At 43.9% G+C, this 14,297-nt stretch overlaps 1 protein-coding gene across 1 annotated transcript; it reads right to left on the minus strand.

Moving 5' to 3' along the window:
• Positions 1–3,276: 3,276 nt before the first annotated feature.
• Positions 3,277–9,284, minus strand: LOC140411308 (probable G-protein coupled receptor 139). Its single transcript, XM_072500429.1, has 2 exons — positions 9,233–9,284; positions 3,277–4,166 (listed from the first exon to the last, which is right to left on the minus strand). The coding sequence occupies exons 1-2, from the start codon at positions 9,282–9,284 to the stop codon at positions 3,277–3,279; spliced, it is 942 nt and encodes a 313-aa protein (XP_072356530.1).
• Between the last annotated feature and the right edge of the window lie 5,013 nt (positions 9,285–14,297).

Genomic DNA, 14,297 nt, shown 5'->3' on the forward strand with positions numbered 1-14,297 from the left:
GGTGCGCAAACACGCAGGGACAATTTCTTCTTCTAAACTCTTGTTTTTTTGAGCAAAAACCTATTTTACCAGTTGAACAATGCCTTCGTGTCAGTTTGGTTTTGAGCAGGAGGGAACCCTGCGTGTGAGACAGGGAACAATCAATTGTTCATCCGAGACTTCGAACATATTTTATACCAGATTCAGTTAGGGCAAGGCAGCTACACTAAACGAATCTCGCAGAATATCCTGATCTATAATTTATTGTATTGCGTTTATACCGGTAGTAATCGATTTTTATGGGTTTCTCTCCTGTTAGTGAACATAGAACATAGAACATAGAAAATACAGCACAGAACAGGCCCTTCGGCCCACGATGTTGTGCCGAACCTTTGTCCTAGATTAATCATAGATTATCATTGAATTTACAGTGCAGAAGGAGGCCATTCGGCCCTTTGAGTCTGCACCGGCTCTTGGAAAGAGCACCCTACCCAAACTCAACACCTCCACCCAACACCAAGGGCAATTTGGACATTAAGGGCAATTTATCATTGGACAATTCACCTAACCCACACATCTTTGGACTGTGGGAGGAAACCGGAGCACCCGGAGGAAACCCACGCAGACACGGGGAGGACGTGCAGACTCCGCACAGACAATGACCCAAGCCGGAATCGAACCTGGGACCATGGAGCTGTGAAGCAATTGTGCTATCCACAATGCTACCGTGCTGCCCTTAAGAACAAATAAATCTACACTATATCATTTTACCGTAATCCATGTACCTATCCAATAGCTGCTTGAAGGTCCCTAATGTTTCCGACTCAACTACTTCCACAGGCAGTGCATTCCATGCCCCCACTACTCTCTGGGTAAAGAACCTACCTCTGATATCCCTCCTATATCTTCCACCTTTCACCTTAAATTTATGTCCCCTTGTAATGGGTTGTTCCACCCGGGGAAAAAGTCTCTGCCTGTCTACTCTATCTATTCCCCTGATCATCTTATAAACCTCTATCAAGTCGCTCCTCATCCTTCTCTGCTCTAATGAGAAAAGGCCCAGCACCCTCAACCTTTCCTCGTAAGACCTACTCTCCATTCCAGGCAACATCCTGGTAAATCTTCTTTGCACCTTTTCCAGAGCTTCCACAACCTTCCTAAAATGAGGCGACCAGAACTGTACACAGTACTCTAAATGTGGCCTTACCAAAGTTTTGTACAGCTGCAACATCACCTCACGGCTCTTAAATTCAATCCCTCTGTTAATGAACGCGAGCACACCATAGGCCTTCTTCACAGCTCTATCCACTTGAGTGTCAACTTTCAAAGATGTATGAACATAGACCCCAAGATCTCTCTGCCCCTCCACATTGCCAAGAACTCTACTGTTAACCCTGTATTCCGCATTCATATTTGTCCTTCCAAAATGGACAACCTCACACTTTTCAGGGTTAAACTCCATCTGCCACTTCTCACCCTAGCTCTGCATCCTATCTATGTCTCTTTGCAGCCGACAACAGCCCTCCTTACTATCCACAACTCCACCAATCTTCGTATCGTCTGCAAATTTACTGACCCACCCTTCAACTCCCTCATCCAAGTCATTAATGAAAATCACAAACAGCAGAGGACCCAGAACTGATCCCTGCGGTACGCCACTGGTAACTGGGATCCAGGCTGAATATTTGCCATCCACCACCACTCTGACTTCTATCGGTTAGCCAGTTCGTTATCCAACTGGCCAAATTTCCCACTATCCCATGCCTCCTTACTTTCTGCATAAGCCTACCATGGGGAACTTCATCAAATGCCTTACTAAAATCCATGTACACTACATCCACTGCTTTACCTTCATCCACATGCTTGGTCACCTCCTCAAAGAATTCAATAAGACTTGTAAGGCAAGACCTACCCCTCACAAATCCGTGCTGACTATCCCTAATCAAGCAGTGTCTTTCCAGATGCTCAGAAATCCTATCCTTCAGTACCCTTTCCATTACTTTGCCTACCAACGAAGTAAGACTAACTGGCCTGTAATTCCCAGGGTTATCCCTAGTCCCTTTCTTGAACAGGGGCACGACATTCGCCACTCTCCAATCCCCTGGTACCACCCCTGTTGACAGTGAGGACGAAAAGATAATTGCCAATGGCTCTGCAATTTCATCTCTTGCTTCCCATAGAATCCTTGGATATATCCCGTCAGGCCCGGGGGACTTGTCTATCCTCAAGTTTTTCAAAATGCCCAACACATCTTCCTTCCTAACAAGTATTTCCTCGAGCTTACCAATCTGTTTCACACTGTCCTCTCCAACAATATCGCCCCTCTCATTTGTAAATACAGAAGAAAAGTACTCGTTCAAGACCTCTCCTATCTCTTCAGACTCAATACACAATCTCCCGCTACTGTCCTTGATCGGACCTACCCTCGCTCTAGTCTTTCTCATATTTCTCACATATGTGTAAAAGGCCTTGGGGTTTTCCTTGATCCTACCCGCCAAAGTTTGTTCATGCCCTCTCTTAGCTCTCCTAATCCCTTTCTTCAGTTCCCTCCTGGCTATCTTGTATCCCTCCAATGCCTTGTCTGAACCTTGTTTCCTCAGCCTTACATAAGTCACCTTTTTCCTCTTAACAGGACATTCAACCTCTCTTGTCAACCATGGTTCCCTCACTCGACCATCTCTTCCCTGCCTGACAGGGACGTACATATCAAGGACACGTAGCACCTGTTCCTTGAACAAGATCCACATTTCACTTGTATCCTTCCCTGCCAGCCTATGTTCCCAATTTATGCACTTCAATTCTTGTCTGACAACATCGTATTTACCCTTCCCCCAATTGTAAACCTTGCCCTGTTGCACGTACCTATCCCTCTCCATTACTAAAGTGAAAGTCACAGAATTGTGGTCACTATCTCCAAAATGCTCCCCCACTAACAAATCTATCACTTGCCCTGGTTCATTACCCAGTACTAAATCCAATATTGCCCCTCCTCTGGTCGGACAATCTACATACTGTGTTAGAAAAGCTTCCTGGACACACTGCACAAACACCACCCCATCCAAACTATTTGATCGAAAGAGTTTCCACTCAATATTTGGGAAGTTAAAGTCGCCCATGACTACTACCCTATGACTTCTGCACCTTTCCAAAATCTGTTTCCCAATCTGTTCCTCCACATCTCTGTTACTATTGGGGGGCCTATAGAAAACTCCTAACAAGGTGACTCGCTCAAGGTGAACATATTGTGTTTCCGAACATGAGGGTCAATCTCAGACTGGTGAAAGTCAATGTCTGGATCTATCTTTTAAGTAATTTTGCTATTAGCTGCAATGGATATTTTATCCCAGTCTTCAACTCCTCTCTAAATTTTCTCTGAGTCACACCATAAATACATGCGTTGGTACAAGTGCTAAGCAACTGCAGCATTACTCCGATTGTTTCTAGGTCACTGATTGTATAATGTTGAGCGTCTGTTACGTGTAAAGATATGAAATATCCGACTTCTGTGCTCCATAAAAGTATGAATGTGCCCGATATACTGAAGAGTAAAATAATGGATTTCTTTCTATTTCCTATCTCAGGGTCCTTATTTGGCGTTGCACTTTTATGGCTCTTCAGTGCCGTGCGGACTCGACTTGCCAGCAAAATGTGCCTCGCGGTAAGAGCGTTAAGCATCAAAATCAAGATGAACGGTACACAAGGGGTTAAAACAAGGTGAATAACTTCGAATGTTCCCCACGCTGGTTCGGTAAAAAAGGCTTTCTTCATAACACAACCTCGAGGTACATTGTCCATTATATATTCAGGGTCAAATACAAAGTACCACGGAATGCTTTGTAAGAGGCTCAGCGCACTCAACACGCCAAGAACAACAGCCGCCACTTTGTCAGTGCAATATTTTGTCTTTAGCTTTTGACAACTAATTGCGACAAATCGATCGAAGGTGAAAGCGACAGTGAACCAGACTGAAGTTTCTGTGACAGCAAAGAGCAAAACTGCGTTGAGGCGACAAATCGTGGTGATGCTCAGGAATGAAACTGGGAAATAAATACCCATGGTGCATCTTAATATGACATCACTGACGACAACTAGGAGGTCCGCTGCTGCCATGGCCACGAGGTAAATGGTCACACATTTAGAGAGGCCGCACTTTCCACGGGTCAGGATCACAATTGAAATGAAGTTAACTGTAATACATAAAAATAAAGAGATGAGAGGTATTTCGTCAGGCTGTCAGCAACATTATTCAATGCAGCCTTGAAATCAGTCGATTGAGCCAATATGGAAGGGCAAAATAATTGGCCATCTTGAAGCAAGTGATATATTTCCCTCCGTACATAGAAAGATGAAGCCTGGAACTACTGCGGAACGTTAGGCTGGTTCTGCGACCAGAGGTAAATGTTGACCTCGAATAGTTAAATATTGACGATAACAATAAAGACCAATGAACCAACAGTATGGAATAATGATGGTAAATATACAATGCATAAATGGGATTGGTAGATGGGCAATGGTAAACTTCTCAGTCGCAATGCGGATGAGCAAGCAATGTTGGTTCACATCCCATCAAATAATTAAATACAGGGAAACACCGTCTGCTTCTCCCGCCCACTTTGGAAAAAGGAGGTCCAACTCCTTTGTTTTGATCCAGCCAGTGTCTTGTGCCCCGTCTCGAAGACTGGGAATGCTCAGAAAAGTCGTTGCCCAAACTATTATGAACAGCATAATAGAGTTTAGGCCGAGCTTGTATTTGTTAAAATTGTTACAGCATAACTTTCCTGCTTTGATATTCCATTACTGTGTTAATAAATTGAAGGATTGAATACGCATTTTTAACGCCTTCATAAATTCTTTTCCACCTATTTTGCACAATCAATATCTCAGGCTGAGTGCATCCAATTGTGTTAGTTAATTATGACATATCTCCAAAGGTTCATTCGCCATTCATAGTATGGAAAAAGACAAGGCCGATTTACGGAGACAGAACCAGTACAGGAGAGGAAATGAAAATGAAAATCACATATTGTCACAAGTAGGCTTCAAATGAAGTTACTGTGAAAAGCCCCTAGTCGCCACATTCCGGTGCCTGTTCGGGGAGGCTGTTACGGGAATCGAACCGTGCTGCTGGCCTGCCATGGTCTGCTTTCAAAGCCAGCGATTTAGCCCTGTGCTAAACAGCCCCTAAACAGGAGAAATAGGAAACATTAAAAAATAGACTTGGTCAGAACCTCTGGCCTGCTTGCTGACCACATAAAGCGGAGAGACGCCACAATACTCCTATTACAGATCATCAGAGATTGGATCACAGCATAATGTCGAGTGTGCGCCGATCCACCTACCGTATTTTTATGATATAATCGTTATTATTGTCACAAATCGGCTTACATTCACACTGCAATGAAGTAACTGTGAAAAACCCCTAGTCGTCACATTCCGGCGCTTGTTGGGGTACACAGAGGGAGAATTCAGAATGTCTAAATTACCTAATAGCATGTCTTTCGGAACTTTTGGGAAGAAATCGGAGGTCCCGGAGGAAATCTACGCAGTCAAGGGGACAACGTGCAAACTCCACACAGAACATCAACCAAGGCAGGGATCGCACCCGGGTCTCTGGCGCTGTGAGGCAGCAGTGCAAACCATTGTGCAACAATGCAGTCAAGTTGAAGACTTGAGCTAGATGCATGGAACTTACCAGAGTATTAAACCGGGAAATGTCAGGCAGTTTCAAGCTTAGTCTTACACCTGAATACCTGCTCAACAGTTCTCCCAGAAAAACTTGCTTCCGCTTACTCAACCGCCTATTTTCCGCCCGGAACTAACTACCACCCAACCATGCAAACAACACGCCTTGCAACGACTAAAACCCTGAACAGACCCGTTTCCCACTCACTAATCTGCATGGCTATCCAGCCGACCTGACTGCATCTCGAAAACTGATTACCAGCTTCCTCAGCCGACCACACTCAGAACACGGAACAATTCTCCAATCGGACCCCACTACCATTGGACCTAATTGCATACCCCGAGCGGACCCGATTGTCACCCGAAGAACCAGCACTCCCTGTCAGCCGGCTCGACTACCCGTGATCACCTAGTGAAGTATCACACACGACTAGTCACGACTACTCCTCGATCTGACATCCCAACCAGCGTCCAGACCTGCCACCTTATCCGGACAGTACGACAACTCCCGATTTGACCCTGCCTTGCCAACCCATATGTTCTTGCCTGCAACACTCACCCACCTATTCCGCTCGTCAATCTCACCCACAAATCCGCAATTTACCCACCCACTCATCCAAATTCCCCTCATCCACCCACCCACTCACACTTGAACGACCTACCCACAAACGCTCCCGCACAAATACCCACCTACCCAATTCACCCACCATACACTATTCTACCCAATACATCGCCCAATGACGCAGTCACTCATCAGTTCGCTCGCCCATTTACTCAACCGTTCACTCATCCATTAATTTACCAAATTCTCTCGCCGATTCCGTCATCAATTCTGGAAGCCAAACTCAAACGCAGCATCTTTAAACTTATCAGAGAGAAGACGACGGCTTCTGCCGCAAAAGAGTTGCGTGCTTGACCCACCTCTACTCCACTCCGACCGATTTTCACAGGTGAAGCTACTTGTGCATTCCTTTGACACCTGGGATCGGTAGGCCCTGTTCTGAAATCGCATGAGCATGGCATCATGAAATTATTTGTGCGCAGTAACAACGCGCCGAGCATTGGCCACTGATCGGAGGCATTCAGCGCAATACCCAATTCAATTAGTTACAAACTTAGTTGGCGGTATTCGCTATTAAACTGAGAGCTGCAGTACTATCCCATGCGCTGTGCGAGATTAAACGCTCTTGCGCAATGCATCTAGAATTGAGATTATACGTAATTGTTGACATGGCAAGCTAGAGCATTCAAATATATGTTCCAGGATGTACCTACAATAAACTGACGTCCTTAATATAATGCGGTGTTGGTATCGTTACTGGGGTCTGACTGCTCCATCTTATGCTCGTGCTGGAACCAATGATAATATGCGTCGTCAATGCAATTTATGGCTTTGCAACTGAAACATGCTGATTAGATTGCTAAATCGATGGTCAGAAGTAATAGATTTAGTAGTAACGATGGTAATGCATTTGGAAGCGAAACTGTCTGAACAATGCTAATAGTCTCAAAATATTCAATCGAACCCACGAACTATATTTCTTGTTGAATGTATTGATCAGAAAATCAAATAACACCGTTGTACTAAACTATCTAGATGCTTCAGTGAGGTATAAACCAGAAGCATTATACAGAAAAAAGATAAGAATGAAAGCTTAGCTTGTTATCTCTTTCCAGGCTTCGTGTTTCACTCAGAATTTTTAACGTTCTTGATATAAAATGAGCATCATCACTTATTCTTTGCGAAGCCAAAAATGACCCCAGCAGAGAACCGATATACACCTGTTGCCAAATCTTTAACCGCGAGAGTTATTGAGATAAATAAACAGTTATAGTTAGCAGAATCAGTGATGGTACAATCTAGCACGAGGAATTGCAAATCAGAAATGATCTCTGAAAGAACATAGAACATAGAACATTACAGCGCAGTACAGGCCCTTCGGCCCTCGATGTTGCGCCGACCTGTGAAACCACTCTAAAGTGTTATTAAAATAAGAGGAAATGCTCAAAGTTTTATACCGAATGAACCTGAGTTTATTAGAATCATAACGAAATATATTACATGAACCTAACCTTAAAATAGCACTTTATCCGAGTTTTCATGGATTATCATATGCAGCAAATTATCCGGGATAGAAAGGAAATCACTGGCTCCATTGTTAGCAATTCTAAACAATTTTTAATTTGCATCCACGATTAGTGAATGGAATCATCCATTCATTCACCAAATTCGCTCGCCCATTCTCTCGGCAATTCTGGAAGTCACACTTAAAGGCAGCATCAGGATGGAATGTACCAAAGCCCATTGGGCAGTACCTTGCTAACCTACGACCTGCACCATCTGGAAGGAGAAGGGAAGCACACACCTGGGAAGACCACAACTGGAAGGTTCCCCTCCAAATAGCTCACCATACTAACTTATATGTATACCGTCGCTGCTTCACTGTCTCTGGGTCAAACTCCTGGAACTCCCTACATACCAGCACTTCGGATGCACCTGCACCTCTGGGAGTGCCGCGGCTCAAGAAGGCAGCTCACCACCAATAGCTTAAGGCCTATGGAATAATCTCAATACATGAACCATCAAGTCAATAGGCTGATAACAATGCTACATCCCACTGGATGAGTACATCAAAATAGCGCTAATACAATCAACACAATCTCGAAGAATAACGCTCGTCTGAAAGTGTACTTGCTAAATCTAACCATTGTACAGCCGACTTGCTCGTGGCGCACAGTGGCGGGAGGTTGTTCCATTGACAAAATAAGCTCAATGCGCCGCAACTATGCCTCCAGATTACTGCGAGAAAAAATGTTTCGACCAAGACTCCACCAGCATGAATAATCAGCTCATTGTTCTTCGTAAATGTAATCACTTTCATCTTGTCCACAAAATCAGCCACAATCCTAAAGTTCACCTCATTTGCTTTCCGGCATGTCTGTTTCAAGCTTTTTACAATCCTTTGCCAGTGTCATCAAGAGCTGGCATCAGGGTTCCTCAGCCCATCCAACCACCTATACCAACTTACCAGTTCAACCATAGAGAGCAAAATATATTCTGTCCATAATCCAACTGTATATTAATATGATTATACCGTGTGCAACGTATGGACTTTCAAGGATTCTGAACGATTCTTGAGTGTAGATGGTAACATGGCAAATTTTAATACGATCACATTTTTGAAGAAACAGCACATTTGCTTGCCAGGCTGATCAGATTGCATAAACTACAACCGTGTGCAAGTTACAGAATGAACATTTCCAATATATCTCTATTTTTTATGCAGATAGGCAGCACGAAGAGTAACACAACGAACCCAATATTTCTGAAACTAATGTCGTTTCACAAGCATTTACCAGGAACGCCGAGAACTGCAAGAATCGGATAGTAAATCGCTTTGATTTCTTCCACTACTGGGGATCCCATCTCCTCCGCCAAGGCATTAGACTTTGTCGTGACTGGTGCGCGAGGTTTGGTTTATGGTCGGAGCTTTGCTTTGATTGGCACTTGAGAGGTAAGGGAAATCTCCAGTGGCCCATTTCTGTCCCCCTCGACATTCCAATTACTTACAGTCACTGAACAAACAGATTGCAACATCGGAGTTTATCTTTCTCAAGCTCATGCTGCAATCGGGATAGATTGCCTAAAGTGAACATGCCAAACCTCAGAATACAAAATAGAGTCCAACAGAATATATTAAAAGTAACGCACAGGTCGACTGTTCAAATCGAGCTGCAAAATGTTGTACGGTTTATAAGACAGCGGGTGAAGGAGTTTGCTTTCCTCCTGAATGAACAGTATGTGGGTCAGACACAAGTTTGTAGAATTTACACCTGATCGCAAAGCCGGGGGAGAATTGTAATTTTGACAAGAAGAAAAGACAATTTAAAAATATTGGAACCAATGTCCTCAACTCAACATCACAAAAGTATATTAAACATGATTGTATTGTGTGCAAAGTATGAATTTACAAGCATACTGAACAATATTTACTGGAGATAATTAAATGACAAATTTTACAACGATTACATATTTGAAAGAAACACAACATTTGCTTGCCAGGTATGTTGAGGCTGATCAGACAGCAGAAACTACAACTGGGCACGATAACCGGAAAGAAAATCTCCCACATCTGTCCTTCATTTTACAGCTGGTCAGAAAATTAGGTGCAACCAAAAGTGCAAAGGTGCAGTTTCATTGGCCCGTGCTTATTTCCTGGTCACTCATTGCCTATCATGGTATCATAAGGTGAAGGGTAGAATTCAGCCCCACTTTCCTATTGTGATCATAACTGATATGTTCCAGAACGGGTGATTCACATTTCTTGGAAAGCGAGCCTAACAGGTTTCTGGCGATTTCTGCACTCAAACTTCCAGTCAGCGAGGCGGTGGCGAAAGTACAAGATTGCCATCAGATGTCAGTCCAGTGAATCTATGCTGGACCATATTTTGTGGCAAATCAAATAACCGACTGAAATCAATCGAAGGAACTGCCTGAAATAAAAAGTAAGTTACAAATGAAATTTACAACATCAAATCAAAGTGCGATTAAAGGCCGAAACGTCTCCCCAGTTCCCGCGGTGCACTCTGGGGATTGTAATCTGGAGTGTACCCCTATCACAGACGATCTTTTTTGCCTTTATGCGGTGCAAAAACTAAATGCATCAGTCAAGGTGGGGTACGACAACGGGTCTATCCAACCGAAATATTAAACCATCGACATCACCACTGCTCCCTGTAAGGAACAATATTTCATGAGCTGTAATTACTATTTTAACATACTTACCACAGTATTAAAATATGTGTAGTTAATCTTCCAAACTGAATGCAACTCCTGGACATTGAACCCATTCTGTTACAACCTATTGAAATTGAATGATATTCTAAGTCACGTAGCAGATGATTGATCGTTCATTAACCCGTTAGTGTCTCTTTTGAATGTGCTTCACTCCATTCTGCAGCTCAGTGATAAACCTGGTTTATAAAATTGTCTGGGCATGTCCAAGGTAATGTATTGACTACAATGATTCAATTGCCAGGCGCTATCAATACCTATTGCGAAAAAAATTGATTTTTTTCATTGTTGTGATATGCATGAAAGGAAATAACATGTATAAGTTTTGTTTTCAATCGCAAAATGATTACAGGAAGAATTTTAATTCCCTAAAGTTGTGATTTTGTTCATCTTATTGACATTTTATTCTTTTAGCTTTGACAAAGGGTCATCTGGACTGGAAAATGGTGCTCTTTCCTCTCCCTATAGATCCTGCCAGACCTGCTGAAATTTTCCAGCATTTTCTCTTTTGGTACCATGTTACTTTTATTACCTGTCACATTTGTTATATCCCTCTTGTGGTTTACGTGGTTCAGAATGTTTCACGAATGAGTTATATTGTAATAAAACCAGTGATCTTAAATGTGTCGTTCGTGCAATTCTCACCACACACTTGATTGTTTAGGAGATTTGCCGCAATCACAGAATGAAATCTAACGTCATACATTATGCTTGTTTCTCCATATATACATCATAGTATGATTGTGAGAAGCCAGATATATTAGCATATCGGTATTATTTCTCTTAAAGTAAAATGGACATTTTATTGATTTGATTTATTGGCACATGTACCAAAGTACGTGAAAAGTATTTTTCTGCGGCCAAGGGAACGTACACAGCATGTACATTGTGGACAGTAAAGAATAATCGACAGAGTACATTGCCAAATGATACATCGACAAACAGTGATGGGTTATAGTGCGGAACAAGGGGCCAAACAAAGCAAATACATGAGCAAGAGCAGCAGGACGTCGTGAATAGTGTTCTTACAGGAAACAAAACCGTCCGAGCGGGAGTCCAGTAGACGTGAGGGAGAAGCTGTTCCTTTGTCTGTCTATGTGGGTCTTCAGACTTCTGTAACTTCTGTCTGATGGAAGGGTCTCGAAGAAGCCAAAGCCAGGGTGTGAAGATTCTCTGATAATGCTGTCTAATTTCCTGAGGCAGAGAGAGATGTAGAAAGAATTAATGCGAGGGTGATTAGCTTGTGTGATGCGTTGGGCTGGGTTCACCACACTCTGCAGTTTCTTGCGACCTTGGGCTGAGCAGTTGCCATACTAAGGTGTGATGCAGCCGGATAGCATGCCCTCTATGGCACATTTGTAGATGTTTGTGAGAGTCGATGCAGACATGCCGAATTTCTTTAGCTTCCATAGGAAGTAGAGACGTTGTTCGGCTTTCGTGACTGTTGCATCAACGCGAGTGGACCAGGACAGATTGTTGGTGATGGTGATCCTCAGGAATTGAAAGCTATCGACCTCTCTACTTCTGAGCTATTGATGGGGGGGGGGGGGGGGGGTGACATGCTACGCTTCATGAAGTCGATGATCAGTTACTTTGTCTTTCCGACATTTAGAGAGGGATTGGCGGCAGTCTTGAGTTGCCAAGGGAGACGGTCGGTGGCCATCATGGGTTTCTGGTGGTAATACTTGGCGGTCAGCTTGCATTGTCAATGAAGACGACGTCAGTGATGCGATAGCCCGTGCGCGGTCTCCTGGGAGACAGACGTACACGCAACCAATTGTATTTTAATCTCTAATTGTTTTAATTATTGTCATTATTCCACAGATCAACTCCGGGTAAACTTTCGGTTGCCTCTCAATTAGGAAGCGTCGATTCTACTTTATTTTGCTTCGCAATTTGTTTTTTTTATCCATCGTCCCTGCGCGCTGCACTCTGGGTAAATTAGTGCTGAAAGCACAGTTCCGCCAACGGCACTTATTGATAAGAAAATAATTATTGGTAGTTTATTTTACCTCATCCCCTGGTAGTTTGGCCGGGTCAGACTTTCAGTCACGTTACCATTGTCTCATTATAGACATTGGGGAGAGGATAGCAGAGACATCACGGCAATATGGTTGCCGCCTCCTTCCATAAGCAGCTTGTTCAGGCGCAGTTCTGGAACGAACAACGCGTGACACTGGGAGGAGCAGCAGCGGCAGGATGTTATAGCGACCCGTAGCGGCCAGGAGAGGAAACAGCAGCATGTGTGCAGTGAATGTGTGCGATGGTGATAAAAGGGGAAATACCATCCGAATCCCTGCTGCAAATTTCAATCACGGACTATAGCGTTTTAACATTCATACTTCAGCTACCAGATGCAGGCATGGAATGACTTGAAGTTCCCCAAGCCCACAAGGACCAGCGGCTGCACCCGCCGCCAGCAGATTGTACCATTTGATTACTTTGGTCCGCGTGGTGTCCAGCGTCTGAAGAGTTGCTAGAGCTTCACTCAACTAGGCAAATTGAGAGTATCCCTTCACACTCAAATTCCCATTCTCCCGGCCATATTCGCTTCCCCATTACTCTCCCTATTCCAGCTTTATAATTCAACACCAGGCTACCCCACCACGCAGCCCCCCCCCCCCCACCCCCCATCCATGACAACGTCAAAAAACACCGTTTCTATACCCCATGTCCTCCAGCGCTCTTTTATTTTTCAAATTACCGCTCAAATGCCAACCAGGTAAGGTCAGACTTATAAATCTCTTGACTGTCAGAAGTGCCTGGTCACAGGGAGTGCAGGGGAATGTCGTACTTACTGACACAATTATATCTGGGTTCAATTGCACTGTCCTAATCTCCTATGAGTCATGCGATGGGTCAAGAGCTGGACAGATGGGATGAATGCAGTCAGTTCTTTGTTCACCGGCATGGACACGATGGGCCGAATAGTTTCCTTCTGTGCTATAAACGTCTATGAATCGATGAATCTTGGACCGTGGATAGTCAGAGGCTTTTCCCCAGGGTAGAGGGGTCAATTACTAGGGGGCATAGGTTTAAGGTGAGAGGGGCAAAGTTTAGAGTAGATGTACGAGGCAAGTTTTTTACGCAGAGGGTAGTGGGTGCCTGGAACTCACTACCGGAGGAGGTAGTGGAGGCAGGGACGATAGGGACATTTAAGGGGCATCTTGACAAATATATGAATAGGATGGGAATAGAAGGATACGGACCCAGGAAGTGTAGAAGATTGTAGTTTAGTCGGGCAGTATGGTCGGCACGGGCTTGGAGGGCCGAAGGGCCTGTTCCTGTGCTGTACATTTCTTTGTTCTTTGTAGTTATTACCAGAACGTGTTTCCCACCAGGCTGCAATCAGTACTGCTGCTGCCCTGACATTAACCAGTGCCACGAATTAATGACACTGATTCGACGAGAAGCAGCAAAGGTAATAACGATTCTGACAGTCAGTAACTTCAAAAATGAAGGAGGTTAGGGCTGGTGGATCGCATATTCGGCTGGAGGGTTTGTAACCTCACATTTCTGGTCTTTGACTACCACCAGTGCAAGAAGTTGATCGACGCAGAAACGAAGTGAGAATGTTTGCAGAAATTACCCAAGTATTACACGCAATTTCCCATTAATCCATTCCACTCCGGTTTGGAATGTCCCCTTTTATCTTCGGTACAGGCAAGCAATCATCTGCTGCTTACACGAACTTCGGAATATTTCCCCAAGGAGCTGGCCCGGAATCCTCACTGGAGTGTAGGAAGTGTTTGTATGTTATTGAACTTGAAATGATTTGAAAATATTCATTTTAATTAGGGTTAGAGTTTGAAATTCCCTTTCATATTAGCTGCTACTTTCT

The sequence above is a fragment of the Scyliorhinus torazame genome, chromosome 4 (genome assembly GCF_047496885.1).
Source record: "Scyliorhinus torazame isolate Kashiwa2021f chromosome 4, sScyTor2.1, whole genome shotgun sequence".
Lineage (NCBI taxonomy): Eukaryota > Metazoa > Chordata > Chondrichthyes > Carcharhiniformes > Scyliorhinidae > Scyliorhinus > Scyliorhinus torazame.